Raw genomic sequence first — 23,652 nt, 5'->3', positions numbered from 1 at the left:
TGCCACCTCAGCTTTTATCAATCAATATCCTGTTAAGCCAGATGCATTTTGAGTTCATTTATCCATTTTTGTTTCTTGAAATATTGCAGATTATTGTGCAAACATGCTCACCTGAATAACTTCAAATCTAAATGCCATCTAAGATTTTGGTTTAACCAAGTTAAGGATGATTTAGTTTTGTCACTTTTCTTGAATTTATAGAAATTGAGGCTGGACCAAACATGGAATCGGATAAGAAACTTGACAAGTTGGAGAGCTTTTTGGGACGTCTAAATAGCAAAGGTTTGTACTTGCTGCTTTTAAGTGATATTTTATTAGGGGTGTTTTTGTCTAACTAAAGAATTTCTTTGTTGGGGTTCACTTAATGACAGTTTCTTCTTTGTTTAGTGGCAGGTTTGCAGGAAACCACCATTACAGTGACTGAGAAGGCAGTGAAGGAAGTCATGAAGCTGGATGATGAGATCTTCTCAAAGTTCTACAGACGAGTGGCTGAATTTCCACACATACCAACCAGGATTGACATCCATGAGGATTTTGATGCCATCTTTGGTTCCCAGGGTCCCAAGTACAAAAATAATGACCCATTAATATTGACTGACTCATAAATATCATTTACCTACTTGCATGCCTGCTGATATATTTTCTTTATTTCCAGGTTGCCTTCAGTCATGGTGCAACATAAGCGCTCAGTCCGTCCATCGAGGAATGTCCGGGCATCCAGAAACCCTCTGAAGATGCTGGCAGCAAGAGAAGACATCAGACATGAATACACCGAGCAGAGACTGAACGTAGCACAGCTGGAAACCACAAGGATGAAGGCTGAGAAAAATGAGAGTAAGGTTGATGGCTTGTGGTTTTGTATGAATACGCACACTGAATATGGAAAAAAAAAAAGTTTCTTAAGGTGTCTTATCTCATCTCGTTTCTTTAAGTCTTAATGAAGCATTTACTTTTATACCCCTGTGATGTAGCCTTATAAAAACCTGAACTTTTCATTCCAGCCACTAAAACTTCAGAGTACTCTGAAGCTGCTCTGGCAGGTCTAGCCAGTAAGGAGAACTTCAGCAGTGTGAGTCTGCGCAGCGTCAACGTCACCGAGCAGATGTCCAACAATAGCGCCGTGCCGTACAAGAACGTCATGCTGATGCAGATTAAAGGTTAGAACTGTTTGGATGATAACTGGCTTATTCTACCTCCCAGACAGAGACAATAATCTCTATAATACGCCACAAGCAAGGCCAGGACCCAGGATGCACAGATTATGAGCAGAGCTGATTTTGCACAAAGTATGAGCAGAATATCACCTTAGTCAGGGAAAAGGTAGCAGTAGCAAGAGAAAATCACCTTACTCAGGGAAATACTTGTGTAAGCAGGACCAAAAAGAATCACCATGAACTGGGACACGTGTCAGGAAGAGAAGTCACTCATGGTGAAGCACAGAGTAGATGACCAAAGGAATGTTCTGGTATAGAACAAAAGGAGAAGCCGGCTAAATAAACCTCAAGATAATCAGCCTGATGAGGCACAAGTGTGGAGATGAGGCTCGGCCCACCAGTTTGGCCCCGCCTCCTGCCACGCCCCAGCACCGCAAAGCAACATGACACAGACACAACATGTCCAGAAGCCCCTAAATACCAAATACATCTGAATATATTTTTAAGATGAAGTCATAGGTTTGATTCGCATGTTTGATTTGGCAAAAGTTTTACGCCGGATGCCCTATTTTTTAAAATAAAACACTTGCTTTAATTTAATGGTCTTATTTTCTTCAGGTCGACGTCACGTTCAGACAAGACTAGTGGAGCCCAGAGCTTTGTCACTGAACAGCGGTGACTGTTTCCTGCTGGTCACCCCAGAACACTGTGTGGTCTGGGTAGGAGAGTTCTCAAATGTCATCGAGAGGGCAAAGGTCAGCATCGTCGTTCAACTGTTGTCTCCACCAGATAATGAAGAGTTGTTCGTCCAGCATCAGAGCTGCCGTTTGTCTCCGTTCCTAAAGCCAAACATCAATCTGTGTTTCTTGCCTGCAGGCGGTAGACTTGGCCACCTTCATCCAGACGCAGAAGGACATGGGCTGCAGGGCGAGTCAGGTGAAGACCATTGAGGAGGGGGTGAACCCAGAGGGTCCAGATACCCAGCAGTTCTGGACTATTCTAGGAGGACAGGCTGCTTACCAACGTAAGTCACAATCCCTCATTACCCAGACACCTTTGCATGCATGCCCAGTTAGACCGATACATGAAAACCAGTCTGTGATCACGCTGCAGCGGCGGGCCCGCCGGAGGAGGACGAGCACTTTGAGAACGCTATCGTGGAAACCAACTGTATCTTCAGACTGGTGGACGACAAACTGGTTCCTGACGATGATGAATGGGGCAAAGTCCCCTGTACCTCCGTGCTGGAGCCGAAGGAGGTCAGTGGGATGTGAATCAAAAGAATGAAATCAGTTTGGTTCTCCTTCTGTAATCATGACGTCAGTTATATCAAATGGCATTTCCTGTGTGTGTTCTCCAAAGTCGTGCATCTCCTAATTCTTTTTTTCAAGCACATTTGAACTTGTGACGTGTCAGTTTGCTCACATTCACCTATGGTAGACCTTATTCTCTGTCCATATCAGCACAATTCAGATATTTCTATTATTTTCTGTAACCTTTTCTAGTCTTAACTCTAGATCAATCCATGTATGTGGAGGTCATATTTTCACCTGTGTTGATTTGTTTGTGTGTTTGTTAAAATCTGTTTTCCAAGAATTGGTTGGCGGGAAGACATCATTTAATGTTAGATATGTCAGATTTTGAACCAAAATCCTCAAGAAATCCACTACATGTGAAATATTTGTTTTTTTGAGATACCGTTGAACTAATTGGATTCTATTGTAGGACCATTGCCTGACATAATGCTAGTTAACATTGCTCATCTATTGCATGTATTCCCGTTGTTTCTGTTGGGTTGTCCGTGATGCAGGTGTTGGTGTTCGACTTCGGTAGCGAGGTGTACGTGTGGCACGGTAAAGAGGTGACTCTCGCCCAGAGGAAAGTGGCCTTCCAGCTCGCCAAACACCTGTGGAATGGGATGTTTGACTACACATGCTGTGATATCAACCCGCTGGACCCTGGAGGCTGTAACACACTCATACCCAGGTGGGAAATACACACACACACACACACACAGAGACACACACACAACTATGAAAACAAACCCTGAACACTGATCTCACAAAATAGATCCAAACCAACCTCACTAACATTTTTATTATTTTGTATTTTTCCTCAATTTTCGGTATGAACTTTTGTGTTATTTTCATTGACAGGAAGGGTCAGGGTCGTCCTGATTGGGCGATATTTGGCAGACTGACAGAGCACAATGAGACAATTTTATTCAAGGAGAAGTTCATGGACTGGACTGAAGCAAAGTTGCCATCATTGAAGGAAAGCAGCGAGCTTGTGCCTGAGCAGAAGGTGCAAATCCATTGCTTGTTTGATCAGATGTTGGCCATACAAATGGACTAAATCTAGAAGTCTCTTTAGATTCTTTAAGAATCTTTCACCAATCTTTACTGCTTTTGTCTCCCAGGACGCTCCCAGGAGAGAGCCTCGGCCTTACGACACGTCCCTGATGCTGCCCGTCCTCCAGTCGTCCATCAGCACAATCGTGGATGGGGTAAATGTTGGTCGGGGGTACGGCCCAGTGGAGTCTGAGGACCACATGAGGACTCAGGAGATCAACACCGTTTCTGTGGACGTCTGGCACATCCTGGAGTTCGATTACAGCCGCCTGCCACGTCAGAGCATAGGACAGTTCCACGAGGGGGACGCTTATGTCGTCAAGTGGAAGTACGTGGTCAGCACCACGGGTAAGTCGTGTGGCGGTTATATTCTAACACCAGTGTGTGCTGTGTGAAACACCAGATAGAGTCTAGATGCACATCTGGAACCATGTTAAAAAAAATATGGAAGAGTGTTTTTGTGATGTCATCAGGATCTTGATTTTCTGACACTTTCTTTCACCATTTTTTTTCAACACTTTCTATGTAGATCACATATGGAACGCAATGCTTTACGGTGGCATAGGGTTGTGGTTATAATACTTTTATAATGCCTTATGACTACAGCAGTCATACAACTATTGATTTCCAATGGTCTGTATTCATTTAAAGCAGGATATCAAAGTTAGCTAATGTCATAATTTACCATTTTATGTAAAATAGATCTATATGTATAATCTGTGATACCTATATTAACGCATGCTTCATCAGCATGTTTCTTTATTGGAGTAAACAAATGTACATACTGTATGTTTGCTTACATTTAAAAATAACTATATTACAAAATAAATAATTGTGTAATTATAAGTTTGCATGGATGGACTATTAGAGTACATTATGAGTCTGTAGCTATGATGGTGTGCATAGGTAGTTATGATGCATTATTAAGCTAAACAGTAAGCCTCTTGTTTCTTCCTGTAATGTTGGATAATCACACCGCAAAGCAGTCCAACCTACAGCACATGTGGCTGATAAAGGAACATTTCTGAGTGATTGAGTGATTTTGTCTTGTGTTTATCTACCTTTTGTACGTGTCAGTGGGTCGGAGGCAGAACCCTGAGGTGAGGAGCAGTGGGCCGGGAAAGGAGAGGTGCTGCTACTTCTTCTGGCAGGGTCGACATTCCTCCGTCAGCGAGAAAGGAACTTCGGCGCTGATGACGGTGGAGCTGGATGAGGAGCGAGGGGCGCAGGTAGAGGAGCGCAGGCTAAATCAATCTGAACTGAACTGAAGTCAGGAACTGGAACAGAAGGAAGCAGAAGTTAATTTATGATATTCGGCTATTTCTTGAGGACAGTAGTTTTTCAGATCTCTAGTGTGTGTTGTATTAAAATTTTATATTGTTAAGCTTGAATTTTTTCCGACTTTCTGTCACAGATTCAGGTGCAACAAGGAAAGGAGCCCCCCTGTTTCCTGCAGTGCTTCAACGGAGGCATGATTGTTCATGCTGGCAAGAGGGAGGAAGAGGAGGAGAACATTCAGAGTAAATAATTTGTACTACTGATGTGAGGACATTTAATTCTACATGCCGTGCGTCATTCTGTGTCTCATGTTTCACCATAATTTTTCATTTTAAACAGTATTTTCCTTTAGTCTGAATCACAAAATATTTCTTTCCTCAATGAGAACAAATTCAAGGACATTTGATAGAAAGTTCACATGCAGATTCCAAACTCTACTGGAAGGCCTCAACTTCCCTTTTTTCCCTGAAAAAGAAAAAAGAATAAATCAGACAAAGCACCCAACTTTCTTTCATATCTTCATTAGAACTCAGTTCTAGTAGTAAATTATGAAGTTGTTTAGCTCTCCATCCTGTGAACTTTGTGCCAGGATATGTCAAATGTCACTTTATGAAATCTATGGGGAGCAGATTATTATTATTTCCATTATTTTAAATATTAATATGTTGTTTAGTCTTCAAAATATAGACACTAGATAAAAACCTGTCACTATTTGTAATGGTATTGTCATCAAATTGCTTCTTTCACCACCTGAAAACGACTAAATTCTGCTGGCCCCGCATGAGTTCCCTTCGCTATAATATCATTTTCAAAATGAAATAATCAATAATCGTTGAGAGTCAGCACGGTCATCCTTTGACTGAAAAGATGCCTTTTCTATTATAAATCACTATTTTTAGCCTTTTCTAACTCCACTGTCCACGTGCTCGTCCCCGTCCAGGTGAATGGCGTTTGTACTGTGTGAGGGGCGAGGTATCAGTAGAGGGCCACCTACTGGAGGTGGCCTGTCACTGCAGCAGCCTGCGTTCCAGGGCCTCCATGATCCTGCTTAACATCAACAAGGCCGTCATGTACCTGTGGCACGGCTGCAAGACGCAGCTACACACACGCAGCGTCGGAAGCACCGCCGCACTCAAAATCAAAGAACAGTGAGGATTTCACGATTATAAGATTAACGCCAGTTCAAACATGGAGAGTACTTGTGTTGTTGGGTGTTCCTGCATGTTGGATTCTCCTCACAGTTGTCCTCTGGAGGCTGGCCTCCACAGCAGCAGCAAGGTGACCATCCACGAATGCGATGAAGGGATGGAGCCACCGGGTTTCTGGGAGGCTCTGGGGAGAAAAGACAGGAAGGCCTACGACTGCATGCTGCAAGGTACGCATTCAGTGAAATAAAAAGAAAGGGTTTTGAAATGCTCCAAGCTCAACATGGAGGAATTACTTCTTCTTTTTTTTTCCAGATCCAGGTAAATTCAACTTCACTCCAAGACTTTTCCAGCTGACCAGCACGTCCGGAGAGTTTGTGGCGACCGAGTTCTTCCACCCGTCCAGAGCTCCGGACACGATCAGCTCGCTGCCGTTTCTGCAGGAGGACCTGTACAACGCTCCACAACCTGGTGAGGCATGAACACGGAGTTCAGACAGAACAAAAGTGCTTTAATGGCTTATAGATGTATTTAACCGTTTCCCTGGCAGCATTGTTCCTGGTGGATAACTTCCATGAGGTCTACCTGTGGCAGGGCTGGTGGCCGCAGGACAGCGAAAGCACCGGTTCAGCCTGCATCCGCTGGGATGCAGACAGGAAGTGTGCAATGGAGACCGTGCTTCAATACTGCAAAGGTTAGGGCAAAGATGAATGCAGAATTTTTTTTGTTGACTTTCATGACATATTCCCAAACACTTTAACATCATTTGGTCAGTATCCATTTGTTGGAAGCATTTCTTTATCATAATGTGTAACAACAACTAAACAGTTGAAAGAATATTTTGTTCAGTTGTGCACATACATTATGTTGAGACAGATGTTTTGTTAAAGGTGTATTTCATTTAATCGTCTCCTGCTCCAACTTTCAGCAGAGAATCAGACAGGAAGTTGGTGAACTAGACGTGACTTGAATTAAAACGCACACATCATAGCTACCTCTGTTGTTATTAATTTTTATAATTTGAAACCTATTGTGGCAGAAATGACAGACTAGATGAACCCAGTTGAAAATGACCCCCACACTATCACTTCTCAGAAGTTCAGATCAAATGTTTTTCTTTTATAGAAAAGAAAGAGAAGAAGTCACAGAAGTCTTATCTAGTCCACGCCGGTCTGGAGCCGCTCACCTTCACCAACATGTTCCCCAGCTGGGAACACAGAGAAGATGTGGCCGAGATCACTGAGGGGGTCAGCGACACACACACACACACACACACACACACACGCACACACATGCACACACGCATGCACATACACACACACACACACACACACACACACACACACAAACATACATGCACGTTCATGATTTTTAAAATATATTATTTATTATTATAGGAAAAATTTATATATATCATAGGCTAATTTTAATTTCTTTAGTCTGTTTTCACAAAAGTAGAGCTATGATGATGAATATGTATCAAACGCATCAAATAAAATTGTTTTACATTTTTTTACAACAACAGTTTGCATGAAATTGGATTTTAAAGAATTTTTTTGCATCGCAATGTGTTGCTCCTGATTCTTGAACATACCACACACACCCCTCACAAATGCATCCTGTTTCAGTATACCATTGTGAAGATCTTGACACGGTGTTCTGTGTTGTGGCAGAAGGAGGCGGAGGTGTGTAACCACATCATTCTGGTGGAGGATGTGTTGGCCAAACTCTGTCAGAACACTTTCCCACTGGATCAGCTGCAGGCCCGGCCGCTCCCGGAGGGCGTCGACCCGCTCCGCCTGGAGATCTACCTGTCTGACCAGGACTTTGATGTCAGTAAACTCACAAATGACGTGACACAAAACCTTACAAGTTTTTTAATATATTCATATACATGATGGATGCAAAATTAACCTGTGTTTTGATTCATTTTCCTACTTTTCAGGCTTAAACAAAATTATGTTTGTAAAAGCTCAGTGGAGTAAAAGATATTAGAGAAATACGTATAGTGACTGATACAAAACAGGAAATGACAGGAATTTAAAAAGTTTTGAATTCCTGTATATTTCAGTAAAGTCTTCCATCCTAACCACATCCTAAACTCACTTCACAGGCAGAGATGTAGGTGGATTCAGGTAAGGGGAGAATCTGATGTGATTCATCACCTTTTGGCGACCTTCTTCTTCTCTTGAGCACGTCACCGTTTCTCTCTAAGTAGATCAGAATGCTCGCAGTTTTTTTACACTCCAGCATGATGCAGGTTGAGAGGATATTTTTATACTCGGCTGCACGATTACATCTGAAAAGATCACCCCGATTACTCGGCAGTTCTTGTCTCAGTTGCAGTCACAATGGATTTAGTGCTCCAGTTTCTTCATTTGGTCCAGAACAAATAAAAATTAGACACGAACCAAAGCTAGATTTTAATCCTGCAGGAAATAGAGATGAAATTATGAAAAGAAATTTTTAGGGTTTTTCATTAAATATGTTAAACCTAAAATAGTATCACTGTATCGATGTTATGACTTTGAATTACAGTATTTTTTGCACTACAAGGCGCATCTGATTATAAGGTGCACCTTCAATGAATGGCCTATTTTATTTTTTTTTATATGCAAGGCGCACTGGATTATAAGGTGCACTGTTGGTTTTTGAGAACATTAAAGGGCTTTAGGTGCACCTTATAGTGCGGAAAATACTGTAGTTAAGTGGATTTTTTTTTTCAAAGTTGTGAAACAACTAATCTGTTATCAGTATCAGTTAAACTATGGAATCTTTTGGAGCCAGAATCCTTCAGTGATTTACTGTGAAGCTGAGACATTCATTAATAAAGAAAGTGAACATTAGCTACTGAAAAGTGATTTATTTTTCCTTTCCTCAGCAAAGGAAAAGAAAAGAAAGGGGCTTCCATATAACCACAGACGATGATTTGGATTCACAGCTTTAAAGAGATATATTAATATGAAGAAACTGAGGTGGTAAATAGTGTTTGAATGCTGTAATTGGATCTCTGGTGACAATTGAGCAGCTGTTGTTCCTCACTAATCCTCTTTAAAACACACTACTGCAGCTCTTCACACGCTTTCACACACACACCTTCCACCTGGATCTTAGATGAATGCGTTTGCAATCCACCTTCAGCTCCTCTGCAGTCTGACACTGTCTCTATGATGCACAAACTGGAAGCATGACATGACTGAAATGAACGGAGCCTCGTCCTGATTAATGAACTGCGTGTTTCTCCTTTGCTGATTACAGAAAGCTTTGGAAATGAGGAGAGAAGAATACGAAAGTCTACCAGGGTGGAAGCAAGTGAACTTAAAGAAAGCCAAAGGATTGTTTTAAAGAGGTTTACAAGTCAGAGAAGGTGTGTGAAGCGGATAAAAAAAGTGGACTGATGGAATCGAGACATGGGACGTTTTAATCCTTTTTTTGATGTTGAACACTGGGATGCAGATTCAAAATGTGTGAATGAGGAAAAGGTACATGAAGAAGGAAGATGGAGGTGCACAACATGCATGATGCTTATAGTCATGTTTAACTTTTCAGCTCTACAGAACACAAAACTATGAGGTGTGTTTGTAATTCGAGTCTCCTCTAACCACAGAAGTCTCTCGTGGAGGCGTGCAGAGAAAAAGTGCACCTCTAAAGACTTTGTGTCAGAGTGCCACGCTACGGTTGTGTGTGTATATGTGTGTGATTGTATATATTTTTACATGTGTGTAGCTTTAATGTGTAAATGTGTGTTTAGGTGCATCTGTTTCCTTTGTATCATTGTTATAAACATCATACATGTTTTTCTTTTTGTCTGCGGTGCGTGGATGCGGTCAGTCATGTGGTTAACCCATGCTGCTCCATCTAGACTTACTGAGAGCCTGAGCGCACAGTTGTAATTTATAGGTTTCATTTTTATGTGAAAGAGAGGAAGCAGCCTGATGAACCTGAATGTATAGTGCCTTGCTTTTTTTTGTGTACATTTTATATACAAGAAATTCTAGTCAGCATTTTTAAAGATTTTCTTTGTGATATAAGAGATAGTGAATAAAATCAGTAATGCTCAAATCAAGCCAAGCGTCACTCTGTGTCTCATGTTTAACCATGATTTTAATTTTAAACAGTGTTTGAATCACAAAATATTTCTTTCCTCAATGAGAACAAATTCAAGGACATTTGATAAAAAGTTCATCCGATATCAAACTAAAGTACAAATGCAATAACTGCACACATGTGTTTTGTTTGGTGAACACATGCAGATTCCAAACTCTACTGGAAGGCCTCAACTTCTTTTTTCCTCAAAAAAAAGAAAAAAGAAAAAGAATAAATCAGACAAAGCAACCAACTTTCTTTCATATCTTCATTAGAAATCAGTTTCAAGTCCAATGAAAAGGCAGTTCATCTCTCAATTGTTTTTAAATTTATCATAGGTTCAATAATTGCATTGCACAATCCCAGAACCTCTGTGTGTTCATGGGGAAAACAATAAATAATACCGCTGCTGGCGGTAGCGATCAAGTTAACGTGTAAGGATCCAAAGTGTTTAAACTCACTCCTATTCGTGATCAGTTCATGTTTTCTGTTGACACATAGTTTTATAGTTAAAAAAAAATCAAATAATCAAACAGGGTGCAGAAGCCAGCCGTCGTGTATTTGGACATTTTTTAGGATTAAAAAACAGCGAGACAAAAGATATGACTTAGGAAGTTGTAGTTATAGTTAATATAAATATCCATTTGTCGCTAGATTAAGAAGAAAATGTTTTGTCAAAAGTAATATTTGATGAGACGTTTACCTCAAACTCAAAGTCATTAAGATTTTTTTTTTTTTTCTGGGCAGTATGAATCCAGCCGAAGGACCTGCCGTCCATAAAGCCTAGTTTAGGAATCACTGGGCCATCACTACCACATTACAATCTTGGGTATCCTCAAAACACATTAGAATATGAACCCCAGTTAGTCTGTAATGCCCAATCTGGTGAAAAAATAAAGCTCAGATTTGTTTTTATATTAAAGTATTGTTAATGTTTTGTTTTTTTGCCTGGTACCTTTTGGAACTTTCTTAGAATCTGCTTTGTCACAGTTTACATACTACTGTTACAGACCGGATTCACAAGGCAGGAATTTTATTTGACGTTGCTCAGAGGGTGGAAAAAAATGTCATGTCAAATGTACAGCTGTCACCATTGTTCAAGACCTAGTAAAAAAAATGTTAATAGCAAGTAATAGTAAAAGTTGTTGTGTCCAAAGAGAGTTGAACTAATCAGTTTAAGTATTGATTAAATTATCATCTAATAAATGATTTCGCAAACGGGTCATCAGATTTTAGAATATGTGCATTTTATTGATCTCACCTATAAATCTAAGTCTACTTTAACATATTTCATTAATTTGTAAACTTTACTATTTATATCTGCTGTAATTCTAAAAAAACTTAAACTTTTAAGGGATTTTTAACCAGTGTTTGACCAAAAGTGGCCTTGTTGGCGACGTGTCCGGGGTGTAGCCAGCTAGGATCAGCAGACCCGTGACCAGCGTGACTTCTAATCTGCTCAGCCGTCTGTGTCTATAACTTAGATTTACTGTGTGTAGCATCACAGCTCAGGCGAGTTCTAAAGAATTCCTGAATCTTCTTCCACATGTGAACTTCAGCTGCTGCGTGTGATCTGGGCTCGCCCCCCCACAGGACTGGCTTACCCAAAATTCCATGAAAGCTGGAGGGACAGTAGGGCCCATAAGGTGGCTCCAGGTAATGTCCTGCTCCGGGATAAGACAAACATTCAAAGTTATCCTTCCCATGATGCTTCAGTCTTTCCACCATCTGATCCACGTAAGCTTTGCTGTCCCAGTTGAGGTCATCCTCAGAGGCTACAAACAGGAAATGTCCCTTCGCTCGTTCAATGGGGACCAGACTGGCCTTGTTCTCTTCTGCCAGGGGATCATGCACTGAATATTTAGTGATACTTGCCCCTGACTCGGTGGTAATTATCTTACTGCTATCGAACATTAACGCAGAGAGAATCTGTCTGTTCTTATAATACAGAGGGATTAACGTATTGGCAGAGCAGCCATTGATCCACACTGTGGCCTCAACACCCGGCAAAAAAGAAGCTATTGAAAGAGCAAGATCTCCACTTTTTGACAGCGATATTAAACCAACTCCTTTACTGCCCACCTGCAAGAAAAAAGCAGTAATTTATTTTATGTCTTCATAAAATAAAGTAGCAGCTGACTGGAAATAGATTGTCATAAAAGACAAATTTGGCCGATCTTCAACGACTCACCTTGTGTTGCTTTTTCAAAAATACTATAGCTTCCTCAAAATAATCCAGATGCATCACTTTATTACTTTTTGTCATGTTTTTGTGACCAAACAGCCCTATGGTGAGGACCACAAATCCCCGACTGGCCAGCAGAGACGGCCTTTTCTCTGACACACCTCCACCTCCACCAGAAGTGTACAGATCGAGCACAGCAGGGAAAGGACCTCCACCTGACCCGGGACACAAAATGACATTTTTAAAAATCTCAAAATGACAGAAAACCCCTCCCGGCAAAATAATAAAAAATAACAAAGGATCAGTTGCACAGTAAAAAGCTCAATTAAAATGATTATAAGTGTCAAAAAATTTTTTTAAGTTATGCACACTTGATCAAGAGACTCGAAGGAATACATAAACTAACCTGGAGGTGTGAAAAGGACTCCATGAATATTTCCCTCATTCACACAGACCCGGCTGACTCCATTTCCCATCAGCCACCTCTCGTTGCTCACCTCTGCCAGCATCCTGCCCTTCCCCTCCTCCCCCTCCTCCTGCACAGAGATCTTCACCACATGAGGGCTCAGCGCCTTAGTTTTTTGGAACCTGGTGTGCAAAGTGTTCGGCTTCATCGACCAAAACAGACCCATGGGTTCAACTCCCACATAGCTCCCACCCAGAGAGGGGTCTCTCTCCAGATCCAGCTCCCCGCTGCCATCGGCCATGTAGGTGGCTGAGGAGCTGAACGTCGCTCCCTTGTCATCGGTTGCACTGGCTACCATGGTAACCACCTGTTTGGACCTCAGCCCAGCCACCTTCACCTGGAGGGGACTGTCGAACAAACATTTGGCACTGGGCAGCAGCCTCAGCCTGACTTGGGAGGACATCTCTTCACAGACTGGAGATCCTGCAGCAAGGCGAAAAGTAACAGCGGAAATGTGAAGAAGAAAAAAAAATCAGAAACAGAATTTGACAGTCTGTGACCCCCAGAGAGTCCAGTGTGCCCCTATACCCTGTGGACCTCAAGGTTGCATTTCCCCTCTTAACTCCAATATTAAACTATTTGACTTATTCTGATGCACAAAAAAGAGTTTTTCTGGTACATTGTTGTTTTAATCCGTCTATTTAGTTCAATAGGCATGCATCTTTGCACACCTCTGTCAGTTATTGACAAGAGTCCAGATTTTGTTAATGTTCATTTTGTAATTCCTTTCAAGGGTTGTTTCTGGTCAGTAGTGTCCTTGTTTACTTAGCATTCCTTTCCTTTCCACTTTCGTAGCAGTCATAATATTTTGCATGTACTCAGTTACTGCACAAAGGTTACAGTCACATTTGTTTCACAGGATTGACAACATGAAGTTTAATTCGTCATAACAGTGCAGTCCTTTAACCATCATTCACGTCAGAATTATAACCTTGCAAAATCATGTTTTTAAATGCTTTTTTAAAGGCAGTTAGAGTTCCCATACTCCTAATTTCATTATCCAGTTTATTCCAGTGTTTGACACCAGTGAACATTAATGAAAATGTTTTTAATGTTGTTCTTGCTTTTTTCTGTACAAATGCTGTGTTTTCTCTTAGTTGGTAACTGGATTCATTCATCTGTATTTGTGATTGTATGTTTTGAGGTAAATTGTTATTGGCTGCTTTATACATAAGTTGCACAGTTTTATAGCTGATGATGTCATGTATTTTCAGTAGTTTAGATTTAATAAATAAGTGGTTTGTGTGAGCTCTATAATGTTCATTGTGAATAATTCTCAAGGCTCTTTTCTGGGTCAGGAATAAAGGTTTTAAGCCACTTTTAAACGTGTTTCCCCAAACTTCAGCACAGTAGTTCAGATAGGGCAAGATTAGTGCACAATATATTATATGGAGTGCCGTTGTCTTAAATGAGGTTTCCAATTTTGCATCTTATCAATAATCACTCCTAGCATTTTAAATTCATTAACCCTTTCAATATCTACATCATTCACCTTAATATTGATTTTTTGTTTGCAACTTTTCTTCCCAAATAACATATACTTAGTTTTGGTTAGATTCAAGGATATTTGTTTATATCAAACCATAATTGCATCTTGGCTAATTCCTTGTTTACTGTTTGAGTTAGTTTATTTATATCATTTATTTCCTTTGCAAAGGATGGTTGTATCATCCGCAAAGACTATCATTTTAAGTACCTTTGAAACCTTACATAAATCATTTATGCAAAGTGTAAATAATTTTGAACCCTACACTGACCCCTGTGGCACCCCACACACAATGTCTAATGTTTTTGATGTCCTCCCCCCAGTGTGACGTATTGAGACCTCTCATGTAAATAACTCTTTATCCAATTTAGTACTGTAGCCCTAAATCCAAATCTTTCTAGTTTCTCAATTAAAATTTTATGATCAATTGTGTCAAAAGCTTTTTTAAGGTCAATAAAGATTCCTATGGAGTACAACTTTTGATCCATGGCATCAGTGATGAGTTCTATTGTTTCTGTCAGCGCCAAGGCAGTGGAATGATCCTTCCTGAACCCGTACTGACTACAGTCAAGGAGATTGTGCTTTGTTATGAATTTTTCCAGTCTGTTATTGAACAGCTTCTCTAGGATTTTGGATAACTGTGGTAGTATTGAAACAGGTCTGTAGTTTGTAAATTCACAAGCACACCATTTTTATATATCGGAACCACTTTTGCAATCTTCATTTTGTCAGGAAACACCCCAGTTTGAAATGACAGATTACATATGTGTGTAAATGGTTGCAGAATTCCATCCAGTATGTCCTTAATTAGCTTCATATCAAATCCATTCATATCAGTAGAAGTTTTTGCTACGCATTGACTGACCAGGTGTCTTATCTCTGTGTCCTTCACTGGCGCCAGAAACATTGAGTTTGGGTTCCTTCCTCCAATGTCGTTTTGGTCCAGGCGCTTTCAATCAGCCCATTCTTCTTCAGCTGTCGAGCACGTTTTGCGATATCAGCATTCTTTTTGGTGAGGTTCTCGTTGATGTAGATGTCTTTTTCCTCTCAGTTTAGGGCCTTGTTTCAGAAGAGCAATTTTGAACTTTATGAGCACTGCAGGTGGTCTCCTACCTCCAGATGGTAGTGGGTGACACGTCTCAATCTGGTCCGGCTCGATGTTAATCTCCAGGTTCCTCAGTTGAGTAACCACCTGTTGTTCCACCGACTCATAATCAGTGCTGTGTTCTGTTTCCACTCCTCTGGTCACGGCATGAGCATAATTTCTTGGCTTAAGTTTGATCATTTATTCGAATTCCATTCTTTGTTGTCCTTGCTCTGCGCCTTTCTGCATTTTTTCCCAATGTCATCCTCCACTTTTTGCAAGCGGTTAGTTAACGGTATCAGCTTTTCTTCCAGCCTCTTATCAAGTTCACTGTTGAACTTATCGAAGTCACTTTTAACAATTGAAACCACAAATATGCAGGCAGATATATGTATAATTTAAATGTGGTGTCGTCCTGTCATTTGCTGATGGGAGGGTCACCCCCCGGGTCACACACACACACACACACACACACACACACACACACACACACACACACACACACACACACACACACACACACACACACACACATACACACACACACACACACACACACACACACACACACACACACACACACACAGGATCAGACCCTAGGGTCGCCCCTGCCTCAGTCAGCTCCGTTCCTTTGGTGGGATTCTGAACGTTTTCTCTGTCGTTTGTTTTAAAGCAATCCCGACAATAATATTCTTTTAAAGTTTTTTTTGTTTTTTTTTTACTAGAGCGTAAACAACGCAGTTCCGTGTTTCCGCGTTCACTTGTGTTCTATATGTTTACAAGTTGACTTTTAATCTGTTGATCGCACGATGGTTACGCAAATCTTTGCTGTGACGTCAAAACCCGCAAGGGGGCCGTAAGGGAAAAAGAAAGACGCTCCTACCTTGGTGGAGGTTTTTTATTCCGCCCGTCTAACGTCAACGCTTCAGCGCGCTGGTCCCGACCGGAGCGGCCGGACTGGTTCCTGGACGCGAAATCAGGTCAGCGTGGAGGAAGCGGCAGGAATTTCAAAATAAAAGCCTTCTAATTTACTAAGCCTCATAAAACCTTTATTGTCAAAGGACGGACAGGAAGTTTGAATTGAAACTGATTTTACCACTGGAAACCAGCATGAAATTAGCGGACAGAACCCCGAAGACCAGTCATGATTTTAGATGTCATCTTAGAGTGTGACGTCATAATAGATGTCCGGATTTCTATATCTGACGTCACGTGGTTTCGTCATGAAACACGAGAATACAGATTTATCAGGAGTGGGACTGCTTTATTACAATTTCAATGTTTAAACTTGGAATTTCTGTGTAACTTCTTTCTATGTGTAGATCACAGTGCGTTAATTAGATAATGTTAATTTATATAATTATATAATTCATTAAAAATGTGTTTAATTCCTGAAGTTAAGGGGCAAATAATTCTCACTTCATTGTAAAGCTTAATGACCGAAGAATTTGCACAAATGAAAAGTTTTTGAACAAATTAAGAAAAAAAGAGCCAATAAAACATATTAAAACCAAACGTTGAGAATAACACAGCTATTAAATGACCATGAATAAGTGAACACATTGCTTAAAAAACACAAAATATGAAATTTATTCAGTGAGCACCAGTTAATCAGTAAAAATGTTCTTTTTCCTCAAGTTTTGTTGAACAGTAATATAACCAGACATGAAAACTAACTTTGAAAATCAAAACATCTCAACATTGCATGCCTTAACAGCCAGGCTTATGTCATCTGTACAGGCAGAGCTACACTTTAATCAATACTTGGTGAGAGAAAATCAAAGCATTCAATCATTAAATGTGCATCTTACAAAATCTACTCTACAGAAGAAAAAAATAGGACAGCAATAAAACACATCCTGTAAATATGTGCGTGTCCCAAGATCTGAACATGAACTCACTAAATTATCTCTCTATGTCCTGCTACCATATAACTTAATGAAAACCACGTGATGGTGTAAACTCTAGTATTAATATTAAAGCACATATGTTTCTGTCAAGGTTACTTCAAATCACTTTACTGTAGAGCAGCAGGACCCCATGCTGGGTGAAAAAAAAGCAATCAGTCTGCAGTGCCATTATTATTATTATTATTATGGGATGCCACTTTGTGAAACATTAAAGTGATGAATAAAGCAACATTGCTAAGTCAACACATTTTCAGCAAGGGGCTCACCTAGCATTAGAATTATCTCTAATAGTTTAATAATAGATGTGGAAAAGAGAGAAGGTCTTAGTGGTAAAAAGCTTCTTTTTTTCATTGGCCTAAAAAAATTAAGAAATCATGAATCACTCTGTTATTTGTTGGCTTTTCAAAAGGAAGTTGTTACATATAGTGTATTTACATCTTAAATATGACAGTGAGAAATCAACACTGATGTCAGTCAAATACATCTGACTAAAGAAGCACTGGATCCTTTGACACACACAGTAACTCCTGTGATTTTCTCCCAAATGGTTCACATGGTGCTGCTTAAACCTTCATTTTTTTATTGTCAAGAAATCCAATACAAATTAAAAAAACAAGACACTATTTTATAAGTATGTTGTGTGTATGAAAGCCTCATATGTTTTATGTCTGAACCACAGTGATCCATGGCGTTGTGAAAACTATTTAAAACTTATCAGTGATTCATATTTTTTCACTGTAACTAAAGTAGACAATCATATTAATCACCCATTTTGTCAAAATAAATGTACAGAGACAGTGAATAGGATAGGAAAGTATTAAGAAATGCACAAAATACATTAGTTTTGAACTTCTATGGGGTTTGCTGACAATAGCAGAAATCTTGAACATTCCCAAATCTGTCGATGAGGAAATGTCACCCCGATGATTCTTTTGTCTTGACTCGTCATCCAAAGCAAATACCTTTGACACACAACACATTTTTCTACACTACAACACTGTCATGCTCAAGTTTACTGAGATTCAAAAATGGAATATGTTAGCCCAAGTCTTCAACACCTTGAAACAATGCTTTGGCAAATTTGAGGCCATTTCCATCAGATCTCAAACAATATTGTATTTTTTTTTCATCACGTTAACATGCTTTTGTATTTGAAAAAAAAAAAATTCTGTTTAAAAAAATTCTAACAGCCAGTGGTTGCTATCTTTTCTTTACGTCAAAGTCATTGAACAGATTATTTAAATTATTTAATCTGTCACATCAAACATCCAGCTAGCATTGCTTGTTATCATGCCAGAGAAAAATAACACAAAAAAATGATGCAGATTTGATGCACACTACATAAGAGTCTGTTTCTAATGGTGGGAAATGGTACCTGATGGCTGCCTCAAATACCCAAAATACCGTTAATTCCTAGCGTTATCATGCTCATAATGAATGTTAGTAGCCAGAATTTATTCTGGGATGCATGCGCAGCAGCTTTACGTTGGATCACACACTGGCACGAATGTTGAAACCAACAGTGACTGTGTAGACGTGTTGCTCATGAGGTTTTTTTTTTCCTGTGCTTATTGCATTTTATTGTGTACTTTAATGTGATGTTCATGTAGTGATCATTCAAATGTGTGTTTGTGCCTACGTGTGCTTCCATTCAAATTTAAATAAATGTGCACTGTGTGGCATTGTCTACTCTTCCAGCACGCCCCGATGTGTCTTTACTGGTGTGTGTTTGTGTGTGTTTTCTGTGTCTCTTCAGGTCCTTTTTTGATGAATATTCCCCACATATGTGTTCTCTATACACAGCACTATGTAGTGGTTGGAGCAGGAACGAATGTGTTGTCCTAATAGCCGTCCTGTCTGCAACAGCGCAGCCTGGCCTGTCACCGCCATGTCAGCCGTTCTCCACGCCTCGCAGTAGTTGTTGGTCAGACGGATGCCCACAGCGCTGGAGCCGTGCCACACGAGCTTCTCTGGCCTGGGGGGAAGAGGGAGAAACACTTAGTGCTTCATCGGTTTGGTGTTAACATTTGGTCACATTTGGACAGCTCTGTTCCTGCCAGTTCGCACTGGACGTTATATTCTCAACGTGAGACTCCAGTGGATACATGTCATCAGATCTCAATTCCAAGAAGACACAACTTTTTTCATAAAGAAAAAAAATATAGATTCACAGATTCACAAAAATCTGCTGTTAGCCTCTGCAGATAAGAGAATCCAAATACTTAATCTGTACAATTTCTGTATAATTTCTGAAATTTGTATGATTTCTTCTAACAGTGACCCAATAGAAAACATGTGACATCTGATCATTGTTATGGCTATTTAATGAATAGCCAGTCCTCTATTGTGGCGAAGTACACATTTGAATCTATGTTGCTTAAAGAATATAGCCATATCTAACCCAAACCACCTCAGAATGAAGTCTAAATTTACAAATTTTACAGGTATCCTCCAGACATGTCAGGTGCATCCAGATCTGTTCATGTCTGATTAAGTCACTTGGGATGTATCCTGATAGCAGGGTGTGAACAGAGTCTCAGTGTGTCAAGATATACAAGTAACCAGAAACTTTAATTTATTCATCGGTGCTGTCAGTTATGTGCATTTGAATTGTTTCATAGTCATTATTATAGCAGTTATAGCAGTAATACAGATTATCAATTTCCCATCCCCTAATGACTAATTGATTTATGTACTACTAATATCACTGCCATACACTGCAATTCATTTAAAATTCATTTCCCTCATACACACACTCACCATGCTGAGTCAGTCATTATGTTGCGTCCGTCAAACGAGTAGATGGGTGTCGATGGGTTAAATGTACCGCCATTCCCAGAGAAGATGGACATCCAGCTACTAAACAACACCTCACCCTGAGAGAAGAAAGAAGAGCCCGACTGAAACAACAATACAGGCTAGTCCATTTTTTAACTTCCGAGCGATGGGTTTTACCACCAAATTATAAATGTGAAAGTAAACGCCGTTTCCTCACCTTCAGATTAACCACGGGCATGCCGGTTCGGTCCGCTTTCCTCACAATGGTCGCCAGGTCCTGGAGGTGTGAGGACAGGAAGGCCCTGTAGGTGGTCGTCAGCCCCATGGAGCGCGCCTGCTGGTAGCACTGGAAGTCTGCCCCCCGAATGCCACGCATGTCTCCCTTCAGGGGGGCATTCAAGGCCACCAGATGGAGCTAAGGATAGAGAACACATCAGCTGGGTGAGTCAGTGTGGAGGCCCAGTGATGACAGCTGGTATGGAATGAGAATGTGTGTATTAACGGTTAGATAAAAGTGTGTAAAGTTGAATCTGTTGATGCTCACCCCAGGCACTGCGTGGACAGTCTGTGGGAGTATGTTGAAGCTGGGTTGATATCCTCTACTGCCCTCCTGAAGCTCCTGTTCAGGAACACGGGAATCAGTGCCTAGGCTCTCGAGGATTTATTTGTGTGTGTGTGTGTGTGTGTGTGTGTTTGTGTGTGTGTGTGTGTGTGTGTGTGTGATGACCTGGCTGTGGACCCTATGTGGGACCCTATGTGGGTTGCTCCATTCTCCAGGTCTGCTGAGGGACTGAGACGCTGCAGAGGAGGAGAGTCCATGATGGATCAACTCTCCAAGCTGAAAGGACGCGCAGGTACAGAATCAATGCAATGAAATTATGTTTAATGTCACATTTTATATCGGATTACATTCTGCACCGCAAAGCATGTCAAAGATTTCTAGGATGTCTTTTCATCGTAACTAAAACCTACAAAAAAGGAAACTGTCCGTATTCAGAGTTGGCAAAACCTGTGAACTAAATTTTGTGAACAGACAGTATTTTACGAGTCTTTTCACTTTATATAAAAGCTATTGATATGTCATTTTCAAACTGGTGATAAATGAGGTGAGAAGAAGTTCACACATCTAATTGGGACACACACACACACACACACACATCACACACCGGTATCTTCCGCCATCCATTACGAGTTCTGATGTAAAGCTCTCCTCCCTTCTCTGGCACGTAGACCAAAGTCCCCTCAGCTGTCCGGTGGCTCTCTCTGCTCAGAGCATTGATGGTTTTATAGGTGGTCACCTGGATTTATGTAACATCATGTGTCAATAAGCAAATAGAACAACAACAGAAATAAGAAAAGCTTTGGAGATTCTCAAAATTCCTCAACAACCTGATGACAACTTCAAAACATAAAATCAATGATGGGTACGTTACCAGGTTGGCCAGTCCTGGTGGTCCTGGTGGACCTCGAGGACCAGGAGGTCCAGGGATGCTACCAGCTGACAATGACACACAAAAATACAAAAACCAGACAGTTAACATAAAAAGAATGGTTCATAAAAACCTTTATGGACATATGTTAAGATGGATGTCTTTCACCCCTCACACATACAAACCTGATCCATGTGCAGATGCAGGTCCTGGTGGTCCTGGAGGCCCAGCAGGACCTGTGGGACCTCGAGGTCCAGGTCGTCCAGACCCAGGAACTCCAGGTTTTCCTGGAGAACCAATAGGTCCTGAAGGACCTACAATGGACTCACCTTTAGGACCCTGAAGGTACAAAAAAACCTATAAGATGGGCATTTGTACACTTTGACGATCAAAAATATTCAACATTCAACAGGAAACACTATCAAACCTCAATCTTCTACTATTGTTAACCCTCACCACAAGTCCTGATCTCCCAGGCAGTCCTGGAGGACCAGGTAGACCACTGTCCCCCTTCTCACCCTTCTGCCCTTGGAATCCCTGGTCACCTCTATCACCCTGGGATATCCACAAAACCATATAAGGGACGTGTAACATCACAGTAAAGAAGTAAAGAAGTTCAGAAGAGTCCAGAATTAGCAGAAACATATCACAGTTGTCAGTATAACACACTACAATAAACGTCAGCTGTAACATTCAGCACACACTGGATAATAACATTCATTTGGACTCATGTTCCTTAGTTCACTTGTAGTTCCGTTTTGTTCTCCACCAGAAGAAAGATTTTCCTCCTTTGCTGATAAATGCAATTGATAATTAATCAATTATCAATTATGAGGTTGTAGCAAATAACCAAAATACCCTGTGATACCTCATAGAGCTGAAGAGTCTGTTAATAATTAATTAGTTTATTTGTACTGAACCTCTAACATAACATAATGCTCACACTCACATACTTAATATGTCGGTGTGTGTTTATATATATATATATATATATATATATATATATATATATATATATATATATATATATATATATATATATATATATATATATATTTTTTAATTATTTGTTTTTTTTACTAGAAACATCTTTATCTTCCTGACAATCACTGTACTCACCATGATTCTATCTGGAAACCCTGGAGCTGAGGAGACACACAAAAAGTTATGGATAAAAGGCCTGAGAGTTACTTTCATTTCAATGGAACATTTATTTTATGCAAATCTGAAGTTAAAGGTTTAACTTGAGAGCATGGAACATCAGGGGTAGCAACAAAAATAGGCTGTATCACGGACTACCTGCTAATGGAACCTATAAATCTTAACACATTAATTAAATTAATTATCTTCCAGCTGAATGTATGGGGAGCTGTGACCTTCATGGGAATGTAATAGTGTTAGGATGTCTTTGTCAAGCTGCTCTGGTGCTCAGCTTACTGACGTCCCAACTTACGAACTTATTAATCACTGTAACTTACTTTAGCTAACTTTTTTCCATATCTTGCAGATAACACATTCACACCAACTGGTAACCAGTACCACTATATGAAACCAGTCTGCCGTAATGGTCTCACCAGGTGTGCCAGGCTCTCCAGGTACTCCCATATCTCCTTTGTCCCCTTTGGCCCCCCATACTGCTGACTCCTACGCGCACAAACACACAAACAGCCAATAGAATTACAAGGAAACTGGTAGACTTGTAATATTGATATCTACAGCCCACTGAATATATAGAGTGGATTCATTTGAATTGGATTTACTTGAACTTTAAAAACAAAGATACACACTTTAATAGATATAACACTGAACTGCAAAAACACAGAAGGTTAAAGACAAGATATTCACACTGAAGACAACAAAGAAGTCTGAATTAATAAAGGATGATAAATTTAAATGTTTTTAGTGCATTTTAAAATAGTAATTATTGACTTCCTTGAGGACATTGAGAGATAACATATTACTAATCCTGCTTTAAATGAAAATAAGCATTATGCACCAAAACATTACACTGTTCACAGAGATAAAAAGTGAAAATATGCAGTTAGCTTGCAAAGCTCAGCCAGTAAAACAAAATTTTCTCTGTCAGAGAGAGGTTTATCTGCTCTTTATGTCATCTGACCATCAGTACATTTAATAATGTCATCTTTAGGTGAAAGCTGTGAATGTTTAGTGATTAATTTCATCCACGTAAGGAGCAGCCCTTCACCACAAAAACCTATTATGTCACACAGGAGCCAAATTCCAATCAAAAATGATTCAATGAAACCTTCTTCAGTAGGTTTTAACAAATTAATCTGCT

At 40.2% G+C, this 23,652-nt stretch overlaps 3 protein-coding genes across 9 annotated transcripts in view; 1 reads left to right on the top strand and 2 right to left on the bottom strand.

The window, feature by feature from the left end:
• svilb (supervillin b) overlaps positions 1–9,994 on the top strand; it is a 38,518-nt gene extending 28,524 nt beyond the window's left edge. For both annotated transcript variants that reach the window (XM_068339901.1, XM_068339900.1), the window contains exons 23-41: positions 202–282; positions 388–565; positions 656–834; positions 1,002–1,157; positions 1,773–1,909; positions 2,031–2,178; positions 2,268–2,413; positions 2,965–3,140; positions 3,311–3,458; positions 3,574–3,853; positions 4,583–4,734; positions 4,920–5,025; positions 5,724–5,931; positions 6,025–6,158; positions 6,244–6,399; positions 6,479–6,622; positions 7,054–7,175; positions 7,602–7,760; positions 9,187–9,994. In XM_068339901.1, coding sequence (XP_068196002.1) covers positions 202–282; positions 388–565; positions 656–834; positions 1,002–1,157; positions 1,773–1,909; positions 2,031–2,178; positions 2,268–2,413; positions 2,965–3,140; positions 3,311–3,458; positions 3,574–3,853; positions 4,583–4,734; positions 4,920–5,025; positions 5,724–5,931; positions 6,025–6,158; positions 6,244–6,399; positions 6,479–6,622; positions 7,054–7,175; positions 7,602–7,760; positions 9,187–9,273 — 2,897 coding nt within the window. In that variant the 3' untranslated portion in view covers positions 9,274–9,994. The remainder of the gene's footprint in view (positions 1–201; positions 283–387; positions 566–655; positions 835–1,001; positions 1,158–1,772; positions 1,910–2,030; positions 2,179–2,267; positions 2,414–2,964; positions 3,141–3,310; positions 3,459–3,573; positions 3,854–4,582; positions 4,735–4,919; positions 5,026–5,723; positions 5,932–6,024; positions 6,159–6,243; positions 6,400–6,478; positions 6,623–7,053; positions 7,176–7,601; positions 7,761–9,186) is intronic.
• Positions 9,995–10,024: 30 nt separating this feature from the next.
• On the bottom strand, positions 10,025–16,216 carry LOC137612175 (acyl-coenzyme A thioesterase 1-like). Of its 2 annotated transcripts, none has more exons than XM_068340565.1 (4): positions 16,119–16,216; positions 12,606–13,088; positions 12,206–12,414; positions 10,025–12,096 (listed from the first exon to the last, which is right to left on the bottom strand). In XM_068340565.1, exons 2-4 carry the CDS (start codon positions 13,066–13,068, stop codon positions 11,488–11,490), a joined length of 1,281 nt encoding a protein of 426 aa, XP_068196666.1. In that variant the 5' UTR covers positions 13,069–13,088; positions 16,119–16,216; the 3' UTR covers positions 10,025–11,487. The 2 variants fall into 2 exon arrangements, with proteins under 2 accessions (XP_068196666.1, XP_068196667.1); XM_068340566.1 differs by lacking the exon at positions 16,119–16,216 and adding an exon at positions 15,017–15,661.
• Positions 16,217–16,801: 585 nt separating this feature from the next.
• The window catches only part of col15a1b (collagen, type XV, alpha 1b), a 35,310-nt gene continuing 28,459 nt past the window's right edge, over positions 16,802–23,652 (bottom strand). For all 5 annotated transcript variants that reach the window (XM_068340473.1, XM_068340475.1, XM_068340474.1 and 2 more), the window contains 11 exons: positions 22,928–22,997; positions 22,473–22,498; positions 21,810–21,908; positions 21,539–21,692; positions 21,357–21,421; positions 21,090–21,221; positions 20,651–20,761; positions 20,468–20,542; positions 20,141–20,338; positions 19,906–20,021; positions 16,802–19,120 (listed from right to left, as the gene is read on the bottom strand). In XM_068340473.1, the coding sequence (XP_068196574.1) occupies positions 18,898–19,120; positions 19,906–20,021; positions 20,141–20,338; positions 20,468–20,542; positions 20,651–20,761; positions 21,090–21,221; positions 21,357–21,421; positions 21,539–21,692; positions 21,810–21,908; positions 22,473–22,498; positions 22,928–22,997 (1,269 nt within the window). In that variant the 3' untranslated portion in view covers positions 16,802–18,897. The remainder of the gene's footprint in view (positions 19,121–19,905; positions 20,022–20,140; positions 20,339–20,467; positions 20,543–20,650; positions 20,762–21,089; positions 21,222–21,356; positions 21,422–21,538; positions 21,693–21,809; positions 21,909–22,472; positions 22,499–22,927; positions 22,998–23,652) is intronic.

This window comes from Antennarius striatus, chromosome 18, assembly GCF_040054535.1.
Source record: "Antennarius striatus isolate MH-2024 chromosome 18, ASM4005453v1, whole genome shotgun sequence".
Taxonomy (NCBI): domain Eukaryota; kingdom Metazoa; phylum Chordata; class Actinopteri; order Lophiiformes; family Antennariidae; genus Antennarius; species Antennarius striatus.
This window is presented reverse-complemented; position numbering and strand designations above follow the sequence as displayed.

Coding starts and splice junctions, on each gene's coding strand:
- LOC137612175 (XM_068340565.1), bottom strand. CDS start 13,068: ATGTCCTCCCAAGTCAGGCTGAGGCTGCTGCCCAGTGCCAAATGTTTG. Junction 12,415..12,605: donor AGTCCTTTTCACACCTCCAG/GTTAGTTTATGT, acceptor GTCCCGGGTCAG/GTGGAGGTCCTTTCCCTGCT. Junction 12,097..12,205: donor TTTTGAAAAAGCAACACAAG/GTGAGTCGTTGA, acceptor TTTTTCTTGCAG/GTGGGCAGTAAAGGAGTTGG.